This window comes from Cetorhinus maximus, chromosome 16 (genome assembly GCF_964194155.1).
Source record: "Cetorhinus maximus chromosome 16, sCetMax3.hap1.1, whole genome shotgun sequence".
Lineage (NCBI taxonomy): Eukaryota > Metazoa > Chordata > Chondrichthyes > Lamniformes > Cetorhinidae > Cetorhinus > Cetorhinus maximus.
The window spans coordinates 12,965,241-12,992,207 of NC_135894.1; the positions used below are offsets into that span (position 1 = coordinate 12,965,241).

At 42.1% G+C, this 26,967-nt stretch overlaps 1 protein-coding gene across 4 annotated transcripts in view; it reads left to right on the forward strand.

Moving 5' to 3' along the window:
* Window positions 1–26,967, forward strand: part of reps2 (RALBP1 associated Eps domain containing 2) — a 216,450-nt gene that overhangs the window by 177,661 nt on the left and 11,822 nt on the right. For all 4 annotated transcript variants that reach the window (XM_078559376.1, XM_078559375.1, XM_078559377.1 and 1 more), the window contains 2 exons: window positions 1,318–1,422; window positions 23,359–23,442. In XM_078559376.1, the coding sequence (XP_078415502.1) occupies window positions 1,318–1,422; window positions 23,359–23,442 (189 nt within the window). The remainder of the gene's footprint in view (window positions 1–1,317; window positions 1,423–23,358; window positions 23,443–26,967) is intronic.

Below are 26,967 nucleotides of genomic sequence, written 5' to 3' on the forward strand. Positions count from 1 at the left end.
CAATGCCAGTGTGATGCCAAGTATGTAGGCCTTATGCCCCAAAGACTGGCAGATCATATCAAACAAACATGTCCCTTCCACTGTTCGCAACGGGCAAGGTACAGCCCATGCTTGCAAAACTCAAAACAGTGTCCAACATTAGATATGATTCCGCAATTGGACAACATTTGCTAAATAATCCTCGATGTGCTAAAAATTACGCTGACAACCAATTTAAGATTGTCAGTCGGGCTGATAGTGTGGAGCGTTTGCGTGTACTGGAAGCTACATATACTAATGCACAGCGCCCTGTACTTTGCAGACAGAGCATGAACACACATTGTACCTGTTGCAGTTAAACAAAATAAGTAACAGCCATTCGCTGGTTCATTCCTCGGGGAAATGCCTTGACCAATCAGGGTCAAGCTACCTGATTTAACTTTCAAACAATGCTTGGCAATTAACTGTCGGCCACCGTTAACTGGTGAATTCTCCATGGCAACAGTTGTACCAATCAGAGTCCACTTGCCAACCAATCAGCACACCCTTCTCATACAATATAAATTGTGCTTCCCCTGACATTGGTGGTATTGCAATTGTCCTGATGAGTTCAAGATGAAAAGCTTCAACAAAATGTCTCTTTATTTTTTAGCAATACCCAAGTTCAATACTACCAAACGATTATAAATATCAAAGAGTAGGATAGCAGTCAATGCATGTTAAAAGGCTCAGAGAGCAAAATTGACTACTGTTCCGAGATTCATTTCTCTCATTGCTGCCCGTAGTGCAGTAGTGTAGTGAGCTGTTGGAGCGTCACCATGTGCTGCTGACCCCTGACTTTGTCTGCTCTGCTGGGAGGTGCTGAATACAGACCTGTCAAATCCTCATGATAGGAAGGGAACATGAGGATGGATGTCCAGAGATTACTCTTGCACACCTCTCAGCATCAGGCTCAGAGTGGATTAGCTCGTCCACTTAGCTGTAAGTAACCAAAAAGATTGAGGAGCTTGGAGGGGAGAGGGACTGTACATGTCATCACACATGCACTATTTCTTTTTGTAGCATTATTGGGGTGAAAGCACGGCTGTGGAACAACCTGTTACAGGGTGTTTGACAGGATCGTACTTGACTGTGGAAGCCCCATCCCAGACAAATTAACCTGCTGGGATTCACTCAGTTCTTAAGGCAACAGAAGGCAACCAGTGCCCATATTACTGGCTTCAGCGAGGACTCGATCCCTTCACAAGAGAAAGAATGAGAAAAATTTGCAGAAGTCAAATCTGCAACTCTGGAAGACTTGCTTGCAGACAAAAAGCTTTCCTCTGTCATCTTTTGCAGATTGCTGCCATTCCTACCAAAGCTGAGGGCAGTAATGTGTCTGCCAAACAGAAGGAGAAAGTTCAACAGCCAAATTTTGCAGATTTCAGCAAGTTTAGTGAGCAGGTAAGAACAATACATCTGCTATATTCAGATTAACCCTGGAGATGCATATCCATCATTATACTTTGTGGAGGGGCAGGATGACATATGGCAATGGGATAAGGCAACATTTGTCTACTCCTGCCAGAAAGTGGGCGATGCGAAAGCTTAAGTGTTAACTTTGGCTTAGTGGTAGCACTTTTACCTCTGAATCAGAAGATCTTAAACTGGAGACTTGAGCCCACCATCATTTGGGCTGTACTTCAGCACAGTAGAGGTTGTTGCACTGTCAAATGTTCTGTTGTTTGGATGAAATATGAATTCAAGGTCCCATCTGATGTATTAAGTGAATGTAGACGTTGCCATTGTTGTATATTTTGTATATCTCCAGAGCAATGAAGAGATTACACTAGTTTCTAAGTGAGAGAGAGACGGTGGTGTAATGGTAATAGTGGACTAGTAAATCAGAGGCCCAGGCTAATGCTGTGGGACATGGGTTCAAATCCCACCATGGCTGGTGGAATTTAAATTCAATTGATAATCTGGAATTGAAAGCTAGTTTCAGTAATGGTGACCATGAAACTATCATCGATTGTTGTAAAATCTGCCATTGTTACCTGGTTTGGCCTAGATGTGACCCCAGACCAACAACAATGTGGCTTGAATCTTAACAGCCCTCTGAAATGTTCAAGGGCAATTGGGGATGGGCAACAAAAGCTGGTCTTGCCAGCAACATCCACAACCCATGAAAGAAACATCACACGCTGCCTGCACTCATGCTTATCCCAGCTCAGCTTTTGTGGTGCTTGTTTAATTTAAGCCTGGTTGATGACTCAGCAACCAATCAAGCAAAGTGAGCATAGATCAATTACCAGACCCTCATAATCAAACACAGACAATTGAACACTGCATCTTTTCCCCCTTAAAACTAAAGGCCTTATTTTAAATTAACTCTTCCTAGACAACAAACAAATGTATATCAGATCATTTCTTAGCATTCAGCTTATCTGCTTTCTCTAAGTACAGAAATAACCTTTGAGTTACAAAGTTCTCAGATGGTCACGGAGAGATCTACGAACCTGAGGTTGTGGTGCTGCACGATCAGCTTTATTGCGCAAACCTGTGAGATACTGGACCTCTAAGTTGTACTGATGATGATGTTCTGATCATCTGTTGATGGGCAGAGGTCGATGACCAGAACCTGACATAGCTAATGTAATCAGTGCTTGGTGATTGGTGCAGAGAGTGAACTTTCTACCATAGCAATACATGTGCCAAAGTTCACAAGCATAGATGCAGGCTAGTGCTTCCTGCTCTCCAGTAAAACATTTAGGTTAAGTTTCTGACAATGAGTGTGACACATAATGATTGGTCATTCACTTCCTTCAATGTACTGTGAGACTACAGCTCAATTCCTGACTCATCTGTTGTGACATGTATTTCAACCCACATGTAGAAATATATGAGGATTGACGGAGATGCTGTTTTCACCATTAATGTCGTTACTGTTTCAAATGCTGTTCATTGTGTGATTATCCATTCCCATGGTGCATCTTTCTGCAGTAACTTCTGAAGAGGCTCTGTGACCTCTGTGTACTCTAGTTGTGGTCACTGTGTACCCTAGAGAGTTGATCTTGGGTGTTGCAAATGTTCATTTCTCCTAGTTGAATGTCAAATCGTGTTGTGAGAGTCAAGTCAGCCCCACTGATCATGTTTGTTTTGTCCCTTCCATGGACAATGATGTTGTCTAGTAGGCCGAGCACCCCCTCGACATCCGACAAAACTGAACAAATGAGCTTCTGGAATGTGCTAGGTGCTGAACTTGGTCCATCGGGCATTTTGTGGTGCGGAAGCACCTTCAAGAGTAACAAAAGCTGTAAGATATCGGCTTTGCTCTGCTAATGATATCTGAAGATATCTCCATTGCATATTGAGCTTTGTGAAATCATAGAGCTTTACAGCACAGCACAGAAGGAGGCCCTTCGGCCCATCGTGACCGCGCCAGTTATCAACCCTGTCTACTCTAATCCCATTTTTCAGCACTTGGCCTGTGGCCTTGTATGCTATGATGTTTCAAGTGTTCATCTAAATACTTCTTAAATGTCGAGTGTTCCCACCTCTATCACCCTTTCAGCCCCTTAATCTTAAATCTATGCCCCCTGGTTATTGACCCCTCCACTAAGGGGAAAAGTTTCATTCTATCTATCCTATCTATGCCCTTCATAATTTTGTACAATCAGGCCTCAATCAGGCCCCCCTCAGCCTTCTCTGCTCCAAGGAAAACAGCCCCAGCCTATCTAGTCTCTCTTCATAGCTGCAACGCTCCAACCCAGGCAACATCCTGGTGAATCTCCACTGCACCGTCTCTAGTGCAATCACATCCTATAGTGTGGTGACTAGAACCGCGCACAGTACTCCAGATGTGGCCTATCTAACGCTTTATACAGCTCCATCATAACCTCCCTGCTCTTGTATTCAATGTCTCGACTACTAAAGGCAAGTATCCCTTATGCCTTCTTAACCACTTTATCTATCTGTCCTGCTGCCTTCAAGGATCTATGGACACGCACACCAAGGTCCCTCTGATCCTCTGTACTTCCTCAAGTCCTACCATTCATCATGTACTCCCTTGCCTTGTTCGTCCTCCCAAAATACTTCACCTCACACTTCTCAGGATTAAATTCCATTTGCCACTGATCTGCCCATCTAACCAGCCTGCCTATATCGTCCTGTAGTATATGGCTTTGCTCCTCGCTATTTACCACACCAACAATTTTTGTGGCACCTGCGAACTTGCTGATCATACCTCCTACATTCATGTCTAGATCATTAATGCACATGACAAACAGCAAGGGACCCAGCACCGAACCCTCCAGTACGCCACTGAACACAAGCTTCCTGTCACAAAAACAACCTTTGACTATCACCCTCTGCCTCCCACCAGTAAGCCAATTTTGGATCCAAATTTCCCTGGATCCCATAGGCCCTTACCTCCTTGACCAGGCTCCCATGTGAGACCTTGTCAAAAGCCTTACTGAAGTCCATGTAGACTACATCAACTGCACTACCCTCATCTGTACACCTAATCACCTCCTCAAAAAATTCAATCAAATTTGTTAGACATGATCTCCCCCTGACAAAGCCATGCTGACTATCCTTGATTAATCCTTGCCTCTCCAAGTGGAGACTAATTCTGTCCCTCAGAATTTTTTCCAAAACTTTCCCTACCACTGATGTTAGACTCACTGGCCTATAGTTCCCTGGTTTATCCCTACAACCCTTCTTGAATAATGGTATCACATCCACTGTCTTCCAGTCCTCTGGCACCTCTTCTGTGGCCAAAGAGGATTTGAAAATTGCAACCTCCTCCCTTGCCTCCCACAGCAGCCTTGGATAGATCTCATCTGGGCCTGGGGAAATATCCACTTTTAAGCCTGCTAATACCTCCTCCCCCTCAATGCTAATTTGTTCAAGTATATCACAGTCACCCTCCCTGATTTCTATACCCACATTGTCCTTCTCTATAGTGAATACAGATGAAAAGTACTCATTTAAAACCTCACCTATATCTTCCGGCTCCTCATGCAGATTACCACTTTGGACCCTAATGGGCCCTTCTCTTTCCCTGGTTATCCTCTTGCCCTTAATATATTTATAAAACACCTTTGGATTTTCCTTTTATTTTACCCACCAGTGTTTTTTCATACCCCCTCTTCGCTCCTCTAAGTTCTTTTTTAAGTAGCCCCCTGCACTTTCTATACTCTTCTAGGGCTTCCACTGTTTTGAGTCCTCGGTATTTACCATAAGCTTCCCTTTTTTCCCTTATTCAATCCTGTACACTCCTTGACATCCAAAACATTCTGGACTTGTTGGTCCCACCCTTCACCTTAACGGGAACATGTTGGCCCTGCACTCTTGCTATTTCCTTTTTGAATGACTCCCACAGCTCTGATGTAGATTTTCCGACCAGTAGCTGTTCCATCCCACTTTGCCCAGATCCTGTCATATCATTATTGAAATCGGCCTTCCCCCAATTCAGAGCCTTTATTTCCAGTCCACCTTTGCCCTTTTCCATAACTCAGTAAGAGTTAAGGTAGTTATGGTCACTATCACCGAAATACTCTCCCACTGACACTTCTGTCACTTGCCTGGCTTTGTTCCCTAAAATTAGGCCCAGCACCGTCTCATCTGTTGTAGGACTTTCTACGTGCTGGCTTAAAAATCTCTCCTGGATGCACTTTAAGAATTCCACCCTCTCTAAACCTTTCACACTTTGTCTATCCCAGTTAATATTGGGAAAGTTGAAATCCCCTACTCTTATTACCCTATTATTTTTACACTTCCTTGAGATTTGCCTACATATCTGCCCTTCTATCTCTCCCTGACTGTTTGTTTGGGGGCTTATAGTGCATTCCCAGCAATATGATTGTCCACTTTTTTGTTTTTAAGTTCTACCCATATGGCCTCATTTGAGGAACCTTCTAAGATATCATCCATCCTTATTGCAGTAATTGACTCCTTGATCAATATTGTGACTCCTCTTTTACACGCCTCCCTGTCTCACCTAGCCTGGAGTAATGAGATGATGCTGACAGTTGTTGGATTGTAGGAAGGGAATTCTTGTCTGGAATGATTGCTTTATTGACTACCTGAAGGTCGATGCATAGTCTAAGTTTATCACTTTGCATCATGCAATAACTAGATTTAATATCCATGATATCCATTGAGTTGATTCGCTCAATGATACCAACTGCTTCTAGTTGTTTCAGCTCCTGTGACAGAATGGATTGCAAATGGCAGCTGTCTAAAAATATTGCGAAACTGGCAGAATTGATGTGTTGTCCCGGGGAACATGACTGTACTCCTTGATCTCCCCAAATCCAGTAAATAAGGAAGGATTCCAGCACATATAGTCTGCGCCATCAACCCTGTTAATGTGTGCTCCGGTGGGGTCTTCAATTTGAATCCAAACCTATTGAAAAGGTTTATCCCTATCCCCCCACCATTCCCCCATAGGGGGCCTTTAACTGCATAGAACATGAAACGTTTCTAGGGTGATGTTTTTGTAGCATACAGGAACTGTGATCATTCCCAAAACTGAAATAATCGAGCCCTTGTAACACTACAGCCATAGCACATTACAAAGAAGAGCAGGCATTCCTCTTGGTGCCCTCACCAAAAAGTTATCCCTCAGCTAACATCATTAAATCAGATTATGTGGTCATTTATCTCATTGCTTCCGGTGAGGCCCTGTTCTGTGTAAATTTGATGATATGTTTTCCTACATTTCAGCAGTGACTGCACTGCAAAAGTAGTCGCTGACTGTGAAGCACTCTGGAACACCATAAGGATGTGCATAGCGCTATGGAAATGAAGTTTCATTTTCCTTTCTTGTCATGGTAGAATTGAAGATCATCAGTAACTCTAGTGACAGTTGAGAGTGAATCTACAACTGTTATAGTGCAATCTTTAGTGATGTCAGATTGACATAATTTACAGATGAACATACACCTAGAGTTGGCCACCCAGTAGTGTCTAAATAAGGCTTTAGAAATTATCAACATTTTCTCAATTGTAAAGGATTTGAATGAAATTATTCTCATTCAAACTAAATTTACAACTGATTGGGAGTTTCATTTCAGCATTGGCAGGAGAAAGCTGCAGACTTTGTCACTTTTTTTCCCTCCTATAAACTCTTCCCTTCTTTCCCTTGCCCATGACATGGGCTGAGAGCTTTTTACCAGTGACAGTCTGAACCCAGCCAATTGGAGGTATGTGTGTGTGTGAGCAGGTTGGGGTGACTATCCGTCCAGCTCCATGCAGCACATCTGGTCACTGCTTAGTACCTCCACACATTGGCATGCTGAAACTCGGATCCAGTATTTTGGGAGAATCCCCCCATCAATACAGAGGCTGACTTGCACTGTGTCCTTGAAAGTCATATTCAGAGTTATTGGGAGGTAATTTAAATGATGTAGCGAGTTATAAAAATCAATGGGTTATTTTTTAAACGTGGAAGTTATGCTGATAAACACACCCCGCACCCCGCGCGCGCACACTGACCTACATTAAAGGTGCTTTATGAATGCAAGTTGTTTTTACCACATATAATAATGGCAATTCTATGGTTTAAATTCCTGAAAAGAAACATTTAGATCTCGTTTATGTCTAGAGACTTTGCCAAAACAGACCCAACTTTGGGTTAAATCTGATCTCCGCTAGCAGGTGTAAATACGCCAAATTTTATGCTCAACGTCAGTCCTTGTTTGAAGTAAATGCCATCACTGGCCCAGTTTTCCAGGAGGATCAATTTAGATGTGGTTCTTTGGAGTTCTATTCCCCACAATAACTTTTCTGGAGTTCTCCTACACTCGCATATTCTGAAGGCAGTGACTTGCCCTGGGCCGTGAGAACAGTGAATCCTTTAGCTGCTCTACTGAAGAGGCAGTTGTTCATGTATGAGCTTAGATGGTGAGTGCTGTTTGACCATGGCGACCGAGGAAAGTGTCATCAGAGCCAAACTTGTTCTTCCTTTTACAATTTTTTACGATTTATATCAGTGACTTAGATAAGGGGAGTGAAGGCATGGTAGTTAAACTTGCAGATGACACAAAGATAAGGTAGGAAAGTAGGAGAATTTTTTTCTGAGGGCTGTGTGACTTTGAAACACTCTGCCTCGGGAGGTGGAGTTATTGAATATTTTTAAGGCAGAGGTTGACAGATTCTTGTTAGGCAAGGGAATCAAAGGACATCGGAAACAAAAACAAAAATACCTGGAGAAACTCAGCAGGTCTGATAGCATCTGCGGAGAGGTAGATCGGAGCTAGATGGGAATGCGGAATTCAAAACAAATAGATCAGCCGTGATCTTATTGAATAGCAGAAAAGGCTCGAGGGGCCTAATGGCCTAGTTATGCTCCTGTTTTATATGTTTGCATTACCTTCCACCCACACTTGCGCGCACACTTATCAGTTTTTGCCATCTATAACCTGGAGTGCTAAGTCTCTAAGTGTGGCCTCCATAACCCTTCACATGCCAATCGTCAGGTAATCAGCACAAAGTCTGAATTGGATCAGGGATCTTCCTGATCAGTAACCCGTTGATTAAACTATCGGTCCAGCCTTATGCTGTGTTAACCTCTGACCCAGCCTCAGTTATTTGCCGCCCTTTGTCCACTCTTGTCATGGAATGCAAATCTGCCAAAAATGGCTGTTTTCTCATACTTTGCCCAACTGGTCATGATTCATGTGAGGCAGGGTTTCCAACCGCAATCAACTGTATTTCTGAAGGTTTCATCACGGGACCTGCCTCCACGCTCCAGCCATTTGTCGGCCAACGCATCCATTCCTTCCTGCACCCATTGGAAAGCAAAAAGACTCATTACCCATTGGATGGTGCTTGACTCTCAGCCAACCAGCCTTTTTTCCCATTTTCAATATTTTTGCACCAGGTAAAGAGAAATGTTCAAAGAAAATGAAGAAAAAAAAAAACGATCTTTTTTAATGTCCCTATGATATTTCTCCAGGGTTGCACCAGCAGCATTCTGGAGATTGATCTTCAGTTCCTGGAGACTCCAGGCCAATTCTGGAAGGTTGGCAACTCTGAGAGGGCCAAAGACCAGGATGTGTCAGCTGACGATTCTAGGTGTTAGGACATCAGTAAAACTTGATTCTTTGCTCGCCCCTTCACACCCACACATGCACACAAAGGATGAGGAGCATTTCTTTTCCCTCCCTTCCCAGGGATACTAGAATTTCAGTGACAATAGCCATGGCCAGTTTTTAAAAAAAAAAAGGTTAGGACAAAATACTATCTGAACGCTCCTTTTCAGCAGCCTCATGTGAGATACTTGAGTGAGATAGTGGACATATTCACATATGTCTGTACCTCAACAGAGAGTCAATCCCTTCAGGCGGGAAGAGAAGAAAACTGGCGCAAAAAGTACATTGAGCAACATTATTGTCCTCTCAGGACTGCAAAGTTATGTTCCTGCTGGCAAGGATTGAAGTTTTGCAGTGCCGGGATGTTGAATTTTGTCGCTTTTTCTCCTCTCCTCTCCTGCCATTACCAAGTCCGGGGCACAGACCAGGCATTGGGGCTTTGTACCAATTGTTAATGCACTTCACATTTCTGGTACCAATCTGCTGAGTGAGAAATTGCCTGTACTTCTGAAACAGGTACATCACCAACACGAGAAAATGAATAGACAATATTTCATTTCAAGATGACAAAAACATTTTGGTATGTTTGCTAATACGTGGTTTTGAGTATGTTTAGAGAAGGTTTGTGGCTGATTAAACAAGCAATTTACTGAATCTCTCATGATCAGATGGGACCATGGTTTATGGAATATTGAAATGAAGATGGAGCAGCTACAAAAAGATCACTGTTCCAGTTCTGTACTTCCCCTTCAGTTTGAATGATAAACAGCTAGAATATGCAGTTTATGCATGAAGGTGACTCGTCACCTTAATTAGGATGTCACAGTGCTCTTCTACCTTATTCATTCACAAGCAGTCTGTTGCCCGATTGGGAGAAATCAGAATGTGACTCCTTTTAAGGCACTTTTCAACAGAGAATCACTTTGTGCATCAGGATTGTTTTATGTGATTAAGAAATATAAGCAGAATCTCAAAGCCATGCCAGTTATGGCCCCTCAGCAGACTGTGACCAGCATCTAAATGAGTTCATGTGCCCAACGTCTAAGGGAAAGCAGATTCATTTTTCTGCAATAAAGCTGTTCCTTCAAAACGCCGGGCAAGGGAATCTGTAAAAGCACCTTTAGTAACCCTGCTCTGACTCCTGACTAATGCATCTCATCAGTGACTTATCACGTCTCCCCAAACCAGTAAAGAGGTTTGAATTTCTCACTTCGTAGATGAATGGGACCTTTTTAAATTGAATTCACAGGTGAGTGAAACTGTCATAAAGGGCAGCTACTTGCATTTTGACAGGATCCTTCTGAATTTCAAAGCTTAAGGAGAATCAGTATGGGTAGAAATTAGAAATAGCACCAGTGAGAAAACACTGCTAGGAGTAGTTTATACCATGGTTGTGCAGTTGGACAGAGCATTAAACAAGAAATAATTGGAGCTTGTGACAAAGACAATGTAATAATTGTGGGGGACTTCAATCTTCAAATAGACTGGGGCTATCAAATTGGTAAGGATGGTCTAGAAGATGAGTTTGTAGAATGTTTTCGTGACAGTTTCTTGGACCAATACATTCTAGAAGCAACTAGGGATGTAGCTATCTTAGATCTAGTATTGTGTAATGAAGCAGGGCTAATTAATAATGTCGTAGTAAAAGATCCACTGGGAAATAGTGATCATAATACCATTGAATTCCAGGTTGAAAGTGACATACTCCAATCGCAAACAAGAATCTTGTACTTAAAGCAAAAGGTATGAGGGGAGAACTGGCTAAGGTAAATAGACTAAAAGGTATGGCTTAAATAAACAGTAGGAAACATTTAAAGGAACAATTCAAAATGTCCAACAAAAGTACATTCCATGGAAAAACAAAAACTCAGCAAGAAAGACCCATCCATGGCTCACTCAGGAAGTTAAGTTATTAGATTAAAGGAAGAGGCTTATAATATTGCTAGAAACAGTAACAAGTCTAAGGATTGGGAGTGTTTTTAGAAGCTAGCAAAAGGCAACCAAAAAGTTGTTAAAAAGGAAAAAAAATATAGAATGAGAGTCAACTAGCCAGGAATATAAAAACAGACTGTAAGAGCTTTTATAACTATATAAAAAGGAAGAGAGTAGCTAAAGTTAATATTGGTCCGTTGGACAGGAGAGGTTATCATAGAAACAGAAAATAGGAGCAGGAGTTGGTCATTTGGTCCTTCGAGCTTGCTCCACCATTCAATTTGATCGTGGCTGACCCTCAGTCTCAATGCTGTACTCTTGCATTCGCCCCATACCCCTTGACATCTTTAGAGTCCAGAAATCTATTTCCTCCTTAAATATATTTTGTGACTTGGCCTCCACAGCCCTCTGTGGTAGGAGAATTCCATAGGTTCATCACCCTCTGGGTGAAGGGGTTTCTCCTCACCTCAGTCCTAAATGGTCTACCCCGTATCCTGAGACTATGACCCCCTTGTTCTAGATCCCCCTCAGCCAGAGGAAATATCATCCCTGCATCCAGTCTGTCCATCCCTGTCAGAATTTTATGAGATCCCCTCTCATTCTTCTAAACTCCAATGAATACAGGCCTAGTCGGCCCAATCTCTCCTCATACGATAATCCTGCCATCCCAGGAATCAGTCTGGTGAACCTTCGCTGCACTCCCTCTGTGGCAAGTATATCCTCTCTTAGGTAAGGAGACCAAAACTGCACATAATACTCCAGGTGTGATCTCACCAAGGCCCTGTACAGCTGCAGTAAGATATCCTTGATCCTGCATTCAGTCTTCTCACAATGAAGGCCAGCATACCATTTGCCACCTTAACTGCTTAATGCACCTGCATGCTTGCTTTCAGTGATTGGTATACAAGGACACCCAGGCCCCTTTGTACATCAACATTTCCCAATCTATCACCATTAAAATAATACTCTGCCAATCTGTTTTTCCTACCAAAGTGGATAACTTCACACTTATCCACATTGTACAGCATTTTCTGTTGTTAGCAAATTTGGAAATATTACATTTGGTTCCCTCATTGATCATTGATATATATTATGAATAGCTGGGGCCAAAGCACTGATTCCTGCGATACCCCTCTCGTCACCGCCTACCACTCCGAAAAAGACCCATTTATTCTGACTCTATTTCCTGTCTGCTAACCAGTTCTCAATCCATGCCAATATATTACCCCCAATCCTATGTGCTTTAATTTTACACACTAACCTCTTATATGGGATTTTATCAAAAGCTTTCTGAAAATCCAAATACACCACATCCACTGGTTCTCCCTTATTTATTCTGCTAGTTACGTCTTCAAAAAAAAACTTCAGCAGATTTGTCAAACCTAATTTCCCTTCCATAAATCCATGTTGACTTTATCTAATCCTGTTGATATTTTCTAAGTGTCCTGTTGTCACATCCTTTATAATAGACTCTAGCATTTTACCTGCTGAGGTCAGGCTAACCAGTCTGTAATTCACTGTTTTCTCCCTCCCTCCTTTTTTAAATAGTGAGGTTACATTTTCCACCCTCCAATCTGCTGGGACTGTTCCAGAATCTACAGAATTTTGGAAGTTAACAACCAACACATCCACTATTTCCATGGTCACCTCCTTTAGTACCCTGCGATGTAGATTATCGGGCTTTGTCAGCTTCAGTCCCATTAATTTCTCCAGCACTGTTTGTTTTCTTTAGTAATACTAACTTCCTTCAATTCCTCTTCCTCACTGGACCCTTGATTCCCTAGTATTTCTAGGAAGTTATTTGTGCCTTCCTCCGTGAAGACAGGACTAAAGTAGATGTTTAATTGCTCTGCCATTTTCTTGTTTTCTATTGTAAATTCTCCCATTTCAAACTGTAAGGTACCTACATTTGTCTTCACTAATCTTTTTCTTTTTACATATTGTGGGGAATGGGGAGATAGCAGAGGCATTGAATGAATATCTTGTTTCTGTCTTCACAGTAGAAGACAAGTTTCAATCCTGAAATAGACGGTAAACTAGGGGCTAAAAAGATTGAGGAAATTGGGGAAATTAATATCAACGGAGAAAAGGTATTGGAAAAACTTAAGGGACTAAAATGTGACAAATCCCAGGTCCTGACGGCCTACACCCTAAGTTTCTAAAGGAGATAGCTGCAGAGATAGTGGATGCGCTGGCTATGATTTTCTAGAATTCATTGGATTCAGATTGGAAGGTGGCAAATGTTACTCTATTTTTCAAGAAAGAAGAGTGAGAGAAAAATGGGGAGCTACAGGCCAGTTAGCCTAGCATCAGTTGTTGGGAAAATGCTGAAATCCATTATTAAGGAAGTGTTAACAATGTACTTAGAAAAGCATAAGTCAACGTGGTTTTACAAATAGAAAGTCCTGTTTAACAAATTTATTGTTGTTTTATGAGGGTGTAACTAGTAGGGTAGATAAGGAGGGGACTAGCAGATGTAGTATATCCAAAAGGCTTTCAATAAGGTGCCACACAAGGTTAATAAGCAAGATATGTGTGCATGGATATAAGTTGGAGATAATATATGAGCATGGATAGAGGATTGGTTAACAGATAGGAAGCAGAGAGTGGGCTTAAATGGGACTTTTTCAAGTTGGCAGGTAGTGAATAGTAGAGTACCACAAGGGTCAGTACTGGGGCCTCAGCTATTTACAATCTATATTAATGACTTAGATGAAGAGAGAGAAATGGAACAAAGTTTGCAGATGAGACAAAACTAGGGGGAAGGTAAGCTGTGGGAAGGACACGGGCTGCAAAGAGATAAAGACAGGTTAAGTGAATGGACAACAAGATGGTAGTTGGATTATAATGTAGCGAAGGAATAAAAGAGCTGGAAATTTTTTAAAAGGCAAGAAACTTGTAAATGATATTCAGAGAGACTTGGGTGTGCTCATACAAGGAACACAAAAAGTTAACATACAGGTACAACAAGCAATTAGGAAGGCAAATGACATATTGACCCAATTGCAAGGGGATTGGAGTACAGGAAGAGTTGTGCTGGGTTTTGGTGAGATCACATTTGGAGTACTAGTTGCAGTTTTGATCTCCACATTCAAGAAAGGATATACTTGTATTGGAGACTGTACAGCGAAGCTTCTCTAAATTGGTCCCTGGGATGAGGGGGTTGTCCTATGATGAGACTGCACGAATTGGGTCTGTTTTCTCCGGAGCTTAGAATAAGAAGTGAGCTCATTGAAATGTACAAGATTCTGAAGGGACTTGATAGGGTAGACGATGGGAGAACGTTTCCGTTGGCCAGGAAATCTAAAATACCGGGGCAGTTTCAGGATAAGGGATCGATCATTTAGGACTGAGATGAGGGGAAATTACCTCACTCAAATGATTGTGAAATTTTAGAATTTGTTGCCTCAGAGGGTTGTGGATGCTCATCATTGGATATATTTAAGGCTAGGATAGACAGATTTTTGCGCGCTCAGGGAATCGAGGGATATGGGCAGGAAAATGGAGTTGAAGCCCAAGATCAGCCATGATTACATTGAATGGTGGAGCAGGCTCAATGGGCCATATGGTCTACTCCTGCTCCTATTTCTTATCATCTTGTATAATTTTCTGAGGTAATGGTGAAGCAAAGAACTTAAGGAGGAGCCACAAGGGTAAGTGGGGCAGTTGTTAGATATATGAGGAAGCCCTGCCTTTTTGGAAGAATTCAGTTTTTCATTGCCACATTGAAAGTCATTGGGGGAGGCGAAGAGATAATGGTTCAGCCAATGTATTGAAGATTAGAAGTTTTGAGCACTCGTGTACAATCTGACGAAAAAAAAATGAATGGAGTGGAAAAATCAGCAAATAAATGGATGAGGAGTGGAGGAGAACTTAAGGTGAATGCAACTAAGTTAGTTCATCATGTAAAAGGATTTTTTTTATTCTTTAATGGGATGTGGCCGTTGCTGGCAAGGCCAGCATTTGCCCATCCCTAATTGCCCTCGGCGGTGTGGTGAGCTGCCGTCTTAAACTGCTGCAGTAGATGAGGTGTAGGTATACACACAGTGCTGTTGAGGAGCGAATGCAGAAGCTATGAATACAGACTTCGCTTACATATTCAGAATAATAAGGCAACTCTGGAATCATATTTCTATTTCACTGTAGACCTATTAACATCCAAAATCTGTTAGAAAGGTCCATTCATCATGAAAGTGTCTTCCGTAAAATCCACTCATTGATGTGAGCAATAGAACGGAATAAGATCAATTTTGTCAGAAATAATATCTTACAACGAGTGTTCCTCAATTCCATGCCTAAAATATATTTGTTTCCATGCACAGTGGGACTACGGCTTTCAAAGGCAGCACTGAGGATAACTTTGATCTAGTGATGAGTTTAAATTCAATTTTCTTGATGAAGCGTTTTACTTGGGTTTAGAATATCACGTTGGCAAGCATGTGTTAAGGCAGTTAACTCATTGAGAGCTGTCAGTCATATAAGGAAGAATGGCCTAGTATTTCCAAACCCAGGACATGTCCCAGATTTGGAAGACACTCCTGAGCATACTATTTATTCCCACCTTTTTTTGGTAACAAGTGTCATTAGTTCTACAGGCAGCCGGAATTTATTGGTGAGTACCACAACAGCAACACTCAGCTAGGCAGCGAAATTCCCCGGAGAGGCAACATCGCCCCAGGTACGAGGAGGCACCAGACAAACAGCCAATAACAACCCACACACGTACCATTAGAAGGCCTGAACCCTTTAAAGATTGTGTGTGTGTGTAAAGACAGATAAAAGTGGTTTAGACTAGAAATGACCAGTTTCTGTACATGTGTAATGATTTTCGTTGTAGACTGTGTAGGTGCCTGATTTGCAACTGCAAATAGTGTATGCACGTTTTTTTCTTTCAATGAAAAGGGGGATGTTTGGTTGCAATGTGGCCATAGATTTGCCATAGTCATGTGACCTCTAATGTCATCCTTGGTGTATAAAGGCTTGAGAGCAGAAGCCATTTCATCCACCACTTGGAACAGTGAGAGCGCTTTGACAGATGAAATCGAATTCTCAAAATTTCTAAAAAAAAAGAATAATTGTGGTATTTTTATTTTTACTTTTACATGTAGCAGCCATGTTCTACCCTCATGACATTGGTCACAGTTGATGAATAGAATTTTCTTCACGTATCAAAGATAGTGATAGAGTTGAGAGAGTTCGGAAACTTGGGCAGACTGCCACCCACTGGTCAAAGCCAGCAGATACATCATTATGGCAACTGTTTACATACAGGATTTCCATTTCAACTTTAATCTTAAACATCGTCTCTGTGGCATCTAAATCTCTGATAGCTTCAGACAAACTTATTAATTGGAGTAAACTAGTCAGAATGTAGATAGGGATATAGGAAACTTACAAATATCTCTCTTAAACTCGAATAGAGCAGATTTATTCAAACAATGCCCGTAGGATTCTTGTATTTGAATTAAATGGCTCGGTTCTTCCCTTGGTAGCTGTCAATGCCTGTTCTCGGCTATCAAAAAAAACCTGGATGCTTTGTGAGTTAATCTGGGGTTTAACTCCATTTAGGCAGGAACATGGGAATAGAAGTAGGTCATTCAGCCCCTCGAGCTTGTTCCTACTCATTTAGATCGTGGCTGATCTGTATCTTAACTCCATTTACTTGCCATGGTTTCATAACACTTAACACCCTTAGCTCATAAAAATCAGTCAATCTCAGTTTGAAATGTCCAATTGACCCTCAGCTTCAACAGCTTCTCAGGGCAAAAAATGTTTCTGATTTCCACCATCCTTTATGTGAAGAAGCACTTCCTGACATCACCCCTGAATAGCCTAGCTCCAATTTTAAGATTACTTTCCCACCAGTGGGAATAATTTCTCTCTATCTACCCTGTCAAATCATTTAATCGCCTTAAAAACCTCAATTATATCACCTCTTAATCTTCTAAACACCAGAGAATACAAGCCTGGACTATGCACTCTGCCTCATAGCTTAACCCTTTTGGCCCTCATATCATCTGTCTTGTGACAGAAAAAAAGGCAGTAACATATTATTCCATTGACAAAAGTACTTCAAATGTGTCACAATCACCATGAATAATAGTTAAGTTGATGCAGTGTTCCATTTGAAAAAGGTCATTGTTATTGAATGCATTTGTCATGCACCCAATTGGAATGTTTCCTATAGGGCTCAGAATGGCTTCGATCTCAGCCTTTCCTTTATTATTCTTTACTGGCTGGGACACATGTCGATGATAACTGAGACCTCTGTGGACAGCAGATTGGAAACTGAGCTAAGTGACAGCTGGGGAGATGGAGCATTGGAAGGGACATGCCATTGATAACAGGAGGCTGTGGCACTTGGAGTATGCATTGGGTCCTTTCTAATTCTGCTTTGCTGCCTACCCTAAGTAACATTTTGCAACACATAACATCCAGTTACAATCTCAGTGACACAAGGTTATTGGGAACCTGATTAGTCCCACCCCAGCTCAGCTCTTCAGTCAGATATAGTGCTTATTTGTAATAATTGCCAGATTAAATACTGTCGGAAGATTGTATTGCACATCATATCTGTAGAGGGGAAACATTGCTACCATACCAGTGTGGCCTCTGCTTTCAGCCTTTGAATTATATTCTTGAATATTGGATGTAATTAGGCTGAAGGTAAACCAATAGGAGTCTTAGCCTTAACCTTTCCCTGGTTATTTTCAAAACAATTTCTCTTAACAACACACTCAAGACAATTTTGGATAAGGTTTTAACTCATTCAAAACCCAGCTACTTGCAGAGTTAAAATTGGGCCCAAGTTTTCCAGTGAAATGTCTGCAGCGTTTACCCATGGCAGTTCCAACCATGGATTTGCTGCTTCTTGAATTACTTTATTTGCTTTATGAACTCCTGTCACAATGACAAAGCTGCATGTCAATGCAAGCTAATAGAACCAATCCTGCTGCCTGGGTTGCTGCTGCTTCCTGATTTCATTCCATTTTTCTCATCTCTTTTGAATTTACGGATTCATGAAGAGATGGGGATCTGTGAGCGCTCATAGCTTTTCAGCACCTTGCATGAGCCCGGAGAGAATTTGCTGGTTATTCACCCTATCTCTCTGAATGGTTTCCTCCCTCCCACCCCCACCTCCACCCTCTTCCTAGCACCAGGACATTCTTACACAGGATGACCCTGAATCAGATCAGCTATCCCAGCTTGCCAGCACATCGTTTTCCTTTCGCTAGTTTTACAAAGCAGACATTTTAGGCTGGCTAAAACAGATCCAGGCCTGCATGTTCTTTTTTGAATCTTTCATGGGATGTGGGTATTGCTGGCTGGGCCAGCATTTATTGCCCACCCCTAAATTCCCTTGAGAAGGTGGTGGTGAGTTTCCTGAACCGTTACAGTCCATGTGGTGTAGGTACACACACAGTGCTGCTAGGAAGGGAATCCCAGGATTTTGATCCAACGACAGTGATATAGTTCCAAGTGTGTGTGACTTGGAGGGGAACTTGCAGGTGGTGGTGTTCCCATGAATCTGCTGCCCTTGTCCTTCTAGTTGATAGAGGTTGCAGGTTTGGAAGGTGCTGTCGAAGGAGGCTTGGTGAGTTTCTGCAGTGCATTTTGTATATGGTGTACACTGCTGCCACTGCATCTGCGGTGGAGGGAGTGAGGTAGTGGATGGAGTGCCAATCAAGCAAGTTGCTTTATCCTGGACAGTGTCAAGCTCCCCAAGTGTTGTAGGAGCTGCACTCATCCAGGCAAGTGGGGAGTATTCCATCACACTCCTGACTTGTGCCTTGTAGATGGTGGACAGGCTTTGGGGAGTAGGGAGGTGAGTTAATCTGCACAGAATTCCCAACCTTTGATCTGCTCTTGTAGCCACAGTATTTATATGGCTGGTCCAGTTCAGTTTCTGGTCAATGTTAACACCCCAGGATGATGATAGTGGGGGATTCAGCAATGGTAAGACCATTGAATGTCATGGGGAGATGGTCAGATTCCATCTTGGAGATGGTCATTGTCTGGCACTTGTGTAGTGCAAATGTTACTTTCTACAGTGTTGTCCTAGTCTTGCTGCATATGGACATGGACAGCTTCAGTATTTGAGTATTGTCCAGTTCAGTGCAAAGACCTTCTGAGCCGTATAGTTTAGCACTATACTGAGCAGTACCCATTAGGTCATTGGTGGTGGGGGAGGTGGATCTGCCTCATGGCTTTAGTTGGGTTTATTCAAGGAAATGCCACCTTCATGAAAAACATTTGGCTGGCCTTTTTCTATCCCATTTATTTACCAGCATATGGTGCAGGAATGGTAAGCCACATTGAATTTTTCATTGCATAAAAGATGAGGCACAGTCCGACTCTCACCCTGATTATAGAGGCCTAGATGAAGGGAAATTGCCAAGGCTTTAAAAAAAGGAATGAGGTAAATAGACTTGAAGTGAAAACTGAAGAGACAAAGTTGTGTCGCTTTCTCTGGCAGATAATACTCCAGTTACAGAGGACTTGGTCCTTTTTGGAAGCCATAAAACCGATGTTTGTAGAGTGAGCAGACAGTGTACAGGTGTGTTTACTTTTGGCAGGTGTTTTGTTTGGGTTCCAGGAGAGTGAGAATGGTGCATTAACCTTGTTTCTATCTCCTGACAGCAGAATCATAAATTCACTATTGTACAGGTCTATGATACTGCAAAAGGGATGAGCGTTTTAGTGACATAAACGTGGGAAACTAGATCATTGCCCTCCTGTTATCCAATCTAAAGAAGTGGCAGATCTGAAAGTCTCTTTATATGTTTATTTTTCATCACTATGTTCAAGTATCACTTAATTATTTTATATCTAATAAATAGAGGTGAATTTGGATGTTGTCCAAAAACCAATTCTGATCCCAATTTGATTGATTTTTTTGGTCAATCTGGATTAAATGGCTACCTTTACAAGGTTACATATCAATTCCATCTGGAAACACACTCACAGTCCAGGCTTTTAGTTGTGCTGTTGTTTTAGTATACAAAGAACCCATTAGGGTAAAATTCAGCGATATCAAGGGCAGGGTCAAGTAAGATGATCAGTGTTGTCCAAGCCTCATACCATCAATCTCCAAAGTTTTGATCGGGAGACGAGAGCATCTGGAATAATCTGAACCGGATCGCTGACCCATGCTAGGTCCACTCATCAATTCAGACGTCAGGAACTTTGACCTGAAGCATCTGGCCCACCAGTAGGGTGAGCCTCAGGATCAGTTGCTGCGTGAGGAAGAAGGGGTGATTGTCTATGTTGAAGGTTCAAAACAGGTTCTGTGATATTTTGATACATTTCTGAGGAGGAATGGTCATCAATAACTGGGATATCTTTGAAACAGTGATTGGTAATCTATGGTTTTACCACCAGATGGTGCACTTAGCAGATGTAGCAACATTTTCAGACAACTAAATTCATAGATCTTCAAGTAACACTTCAAACAAACCAAAGTTTAAACGGCTATTTCTATTTCACTTCTTTTTGCTATCTTTTAGATAAATGCTGTTATTTATATATATTAAAAAATTGAAATACTGTTGTGTTGACCACAGATAGAGAGGAAATTTAAGTAAAGGGGAAAAAAAGAAAGAGGTGACTCATTACTCAAAATCAATGAGTATGAATTAGAAATGAATAATTTACAAGGGAGAAATATTAATATTAATGAGGTACTAGCAGTTTGAATACAGGATTTGACTCTGTTTGAAAAGTGACTTTCAACAGTTACTTGCTACAGGAATGAATACGGCATTGTGTGTTAGGACCCGAACGTTTGTGCCACATGAAAGTGGGATGTGGGTCCACATTCACACAGCCCCACTTATTGAGTTCTTAATCTCCGCTGGTAACAGCAGAAAGCAGCATCAGGCCAATGCTATGCACTTCTTTCCCCCTATCGGAGGAGAGAAACTCTGAAACCATATCATTTTGCTTTGTGACGGAAGCCGGGCAGCTGGTCGTCTGCCAATCCTCTCGGCCAAAGTGTGCAACGTGTGGGAGGCTTGTGAAAGTAGAGAAGTACAGCATAGCTCTGCTAAAACACAGGTCCAGATAGAGGAACCCTCTCCTGTGAGGCTCCAAACAACAGGACGTGGATTGCAGCATCCAGAACCAGCAGGGCTGATATCCCAGTTTGGCTCTATTATTATCACTCTCTCTTCCCTGACTCCGAAGATCACCAGTTAAGTCCCGCTCCGTAACCTAGGGTGGAACTTATACTCCCGAGGGAGTTGCTATGTTGTCACCATTCAGGTGAGATGTTAAACCTACTTATTCAGGTGAAAATAAGAGATCCCATGGCACCGTTCCAAAAAAAATAGGCAGAGGTAATCTTCTGGTTATGATTCATTCCCCAACCAATACCACCAAACCAATGAACTGGTCTTTTCCAGTTTTATTGTACTCTTCTTTGGCAGCATTATTTCATTTTCAATTTTCTTTTGTCACTGGTTAAACTTCAAGTGAGTATACTTCGTGGGTCATGTGACTGCTTCACAATTTGTTTTGAGGTCATCAAAATAGAGGCAAGCGGTTCTTTCATCGCGAAGCTCTTTGTAGGGCTATGGTGTGTGCAGACTAATAACAGTGACTGTACTTCAAAACACACTTGTTGGCTGTGAAGCTTTATGGGACATCAGCAAATGTGAAAGACGCTATATAAATGAAACTTATTCCTTTCCTCCTCCTTCCTGAGAGCCTTGAAATGAAGGTGACTGTTTCATACACACAGGGGCCAGATTTTCAGTGTGGAGCTAACAACCCAACAGCCAGAGGAATTCCAGGTCCTGACCCTGTGCTCAAGCTGCGATTGTGCTTCCGACACAATCTTCAGGTTCAAATGGCCTAATTGGCCAGGACACGAGCTTAGCACCCAATTAAAGGCAATGAGCACCTACCTTCAGGAGACAGGGGCTGTCTGCCTTGTGCTAGTGGCAAAGGCAGGGAGCAGCCCTGTTGGGGGCTGTCACTGCCTTGCTGATTTGAGCAGCTAGCCCCTCAGAAGGTCAAGAGTTCGAATCAGGCGGACTACCTTAAATCTTTGAAAATTTCATTCCCTTCTGGACAGGCCCCTTAATGAGCCCCTTAAGGAGTTTTAATCGAAGGAAGGTGCCTTCTCTGCTCCCTCTCCACCGCTGGCCCATTGAAAATTTGAAACTGTGCCGTAAGCATCAGGAGCTCTGGGAGCGCGATTTTCAAATCCCACCCATGTCAGGTCCTAACCCTGCAGCCCTTTAAAAATCCTGGTCATAATCTCTGAAATTGTTTGGCCATCTGAATTATTTTTCTTGCTCTATTTTTTACTCTCTCGTCCTGAGTGGGTTGGATCATTTTGGAGATTTTCAGCTGCATCCACCAACACCACCACAACCACAACTTGTATTTGTATAATGTCTTTAACATCATAAAACACCCCAAGGCATTTCCTAGGAGTGTTATCAAACAAAGTATGACATCAAGCCACATAAGATGTTAGGTCTGTCTGCAAGCATGACCCAGACCTCCCTGTCGCTTGCCATTTCAACACTCCACCCTGCTCTCGTGCCCACATGTCCGTCCTTGGCCTGCTGCCTTGTTCCAGTGAAGCTCAACGCAAACTGGAGGAACAGCACCTCATCTTCCGACTAGGCACTTTACAGCCTTCCGGACTGAATATTGAGTTCAACAATTTCAGATCATGAACTCTCTCCTCCGTCCCCACCCCCTTTTTCGATCCCCCTTTTTCCAATAATTATCAAATTTTTTTTTTACAACTATTTTTTTCTCTTCCCTCCTATTTTAAAATTTATATCAGTCTATTGTTTCATCTCCACCTCTTAGCCCATTTTGGTCCCTTCCTCCTCACCCCACCTGCACTAGGGCCATCTGCCACTAGCTTGCCTCCCTTAATGTCCCCATTAGCACATCCTTTAGATAATATCACCACCGTCAACACCCCTTTGTCTATGACATCTTTGGCATTCTCTTCTTGGCCTCCACCTATCACTGCCCCCCTATCGAGCTCTCCTGTCCCACCCCCTTCTACTAGCTTATATTTCACCTCATTTCTATATGTCTTAGTTCTGATGAAGGGTCATACGGATTCGAAACGTCAACTGGATCCCTCTCCGCAGATGCTGTCAGACCTGCTGAGTTTTTTCAGGTATTTTTGTTTTTGTTCTAGATTTCCGGCATCCACAGTATTTTGCTTTTATCTAAGATGATAAGGTCAGTTGATTAAAGGCTTGGTCAAAGAGCCTTCAGTATGTGCAATGGTGAAGCATTTCTCATCTAATCTTAAACCAGACCGCCTAAGGCAAACTAATCCAGAGCCTGTTGCTGTGTGGATTATTTCATCGATGTGCGATTGATTTTGCAGGCTGACAAAGGATCACTAACAGATCTATCCTCTCAGGCGAAGAGACCAAGTAATCCTGGGGAAGAAAATAGCTGTTCAATTAAGGTTAGTTTTTAATGTGTTTGGAAGCTTTATCGGATTTTAGTAAGAGAGATTTTTGATTTCTTTTGTTCCTGGCCAAAGTTCGAATGTTTCATGGTTCATGTGCCTGGTTCACCATTAGCTGTGAAACCACCTAAAAAAAGAGATAGGAGGCCCTTTTGAATATGAGGAAATGACCCCACATGAAGTTGTTGTCTAGAGACTCTATCAAGGCCCAGATGGGCTATACATATTGGGGCTGGATTGTGTCTGTTTAATAATTCCTGGGTTTGAGGAATAGATATGTTCTATATAGCATTGTAGTTTGCTCTGTTGTCTTTGTCACTGCTTTACCTATTATGTTTCATAGTAGAAATTATTTATTTTATCCTTTTCCAAAGCTTATGGCTCAAGATACGAGATAAACATTTCTACTCAACTTCTTTTCTCATTCCATTACTTTGTTATTGAACATAAAAGACACAACCTGGCTCATTAGGACTGAGGGGGTGCTAATGTATGAGGAAAATATCTAAATGTAAAACCAAAAAGGTAGAGTATGGGGAGGCAGTGGCATAGTGGTATTGTCACTGGGCTGGTATTGCAGAGACCCAGGGTAATGTTCTGGGGACCTGGGTTCAAATCCCACCATGGCAGCTGTTAGAATCTGGAATTAAAAGTCTGATGATGACTGCAACCATTGCCGATTTGTTGTAAAAACCCATCTGGAAATCTGCTGTCATTACCTGGTCTGGCCTACATGTGACTCCCGACCCACAGACTCTTAACTGCCCTCTGAACAAGGGCAATTAGGGATGGGCAATAAATGCCGGCCTAGCTAGTGACACCCACATCCCAGGAACAAATTTTAGAATTTAATTGGGTTGAGGGGAGGGGTGCGGGGCCTAGCAAAAAGCAGGCAGTGACAGAACTGGTTTACATGTTTTTCAGTCAATGAGGAAACAGTCAGGTTGGGGTTAAGATGAGCTGCCACTTTGCTATCACCCGTTTTGTGCTATCGCTCATGTTGAGTTTGTACCACATAATGGGGCTTTAAAGCCTAGCTCTGAGGCTGTGAACCATCTGATTAGGTATGAGTCTGTGTCGACTCTTTGTGCTATCTCTCTGCCTGCTCCCTGTATCATTCAAGTTTTTTTTCTTCAAGAACATATTATATTCTCCCGTGGAAACTGTTACAGATTCTTCTTCCGGCACTGCTTTTTTTGATCAGGTATTACATGACCTAACAGTCCTCCATAGCAGGAAGCCAGGGAGGGGGTGGCATGGAGGGATTCTCCTTACGTTTCCTTTTTTACTTTTTGTGAGGGCCTTCTATGAATCGGAGAGCGATGCAGCTCAGAAGGAGACCATCCAGCCCATCATGCCTGTGCCAGCTCATTGAAAGAGCTATGCAATTAGTCCCCTGCTCTTTCCCCATATTCCTGCAATATTTTCTCCTTCATGTTTATCCAATTCTGTTTTGAAGTTATTATTGAATGAGTTTCCACCACCATTTCAAGCAGTGCAACCTAGATCTTATAAACTCACATTTTAAAAAAAAAAGTTTCCTCATGTCACCCCTGACCCTTTAGTCAATCACCTTAACTTTGTGTCCACTAGTTACTGACCTTTCTGTGACTGGAAACAGTTTCCTCCCTATTCAGCCTATCAAAACCATTCATAATTTTGAACACCTTTATACACCATCTCTTAGCCTCCTCTGCTGTAAGAACATACCCAGCTTCTCCTGTCTCTCCACATAGGCCAGAATTTTACAGCTCCATTGTGGCGGGGATGGGGCTGTAAAATGCGGTGAGCCATCCGAACTCCATTGACTCAGGTGGGAATGTAAAATCCCGCTGCCGTAGAATTCCGTGCATAATTGAAGGCTCTCATTCCTAGTAACATTCGAGTAAATCTCTTCTGCGCCTTCTCTAAGGCCTTGACATCCTTCTTAAAGTTATTCTGGGTGCCCAGAATTGAACACTCTACTTCAGCTGAGGCCTTTACAAGTGTTTTATAAGAGTAACTAGTCAGTGTATTTCCTCCTGAAACCTATTACTATCTGCCTCATTGTTACTAGACTCCTGAGTTTCAAATCATTTTCAAGCTTTGAAATTATTCCCTGAATACCCAGGTCCAAGTCATTAATATATATGTGGACCTTGTACTGACACTTGGGAACACTACTCTACACTTCCCTCTAGTCACCACTACTCTCTGCTTTCTGTCTCTTAGCCAATTTTGTATCCATCCTGCCACTGCCCCTTTAATCCCAGGGGCTTTAATTTTGCTAACAAGTTGATTATGTGGTACTTTGTCAAATGGCTTTTGAAGCTCCACATACAAATCAACCGCACTAACGAAATTAACATTCTTCGTTACTTCATCAAAGACCTCTGTCAGGTTAAATTTTGTGCTGACTTGCATTTATGAGCCCACACTTATCCAAATGCCAATTAATTGTGTCCCAGATCAGTGCCTATAAAAGTTTCCCCATCACTACCGTTAGCCTGACTATCCTGTAGTTGCTGGGTTTATGTCCTCCAGTCGCTCACTCGTCAAGCAATGGAATTTTCCTCATCAAAACCCTTTGATTCCCAGTGGAAAACCCCTGTCAAACCTCCTCTTGGTCTCTGCTCTGATGAAAAGACGATGATAGCTTTGAAGGTGGGAAGGCACAATACCTGGACAAAAGATGTTTACACTGGTATTGAGGAAAGGTCACTGAGTAACCAAAAGCTGGATTAGCAGAGGAACTGGCGAAGCTGGAAAGGAGTCTGATGTATGTAAGATTCCCCAAATTAAATAACTAAGAAATTCATGTATCATTTCTGTTTGTCTGAGAAGGAGTGTACATTCTCTTCCTGTCAAGACAGACTCAGATTTTATGGTCAGCGGTGCATTGGAATTACTCACCATTGACCTTAATGAAAGCTGCCCACAGAGATCTATCTCTGTGCATGGATTTCCCCTTTCCCATTATTAATTGGAATCTGGCACTAAGTCAGGAGGATCTCCAGATATCCAGCAACAGTGATGTCATCAAACAGGGTAAGCAATCAATCACAGTGAAGCATTCTCACAAACAGTAAAGCAGGAAGCAAGATGCACTGATTGTCCTTCACTTTTTACAAATTTTAGGGAGAATGAAATGAAGATTGAGCCATCTTCATTAGAAGCTGAAATATCATCATTTGTTTTTAAGGAATGATATTTATTGCATTAAAATATTATGGAATATTTATGAAATTTCAGGGCTGCTCAGCAGTAGTTATGACTTAGTATGCCTTTAAAAACCCAGTTACTTCTCATTAGCAGTGCATACATTTTTCAGAGAGTTTAACAATGATATTATATTGTAAAAGGGAAAGTTCCTGTCAGCTTAGTGATTTCTAAAGGTTGTCATCTACAGGAACTTCAGCACATCCTCTGGAGGAGTAAGACTCAGTAACAGCAACCTCTGTATCTCCACGCTTAACTGCACATGAGTAGATGCCAGAAGTTCCTGTCAGTTTCAATAGCAAATGCTGGCAGCTTCACTGTCAT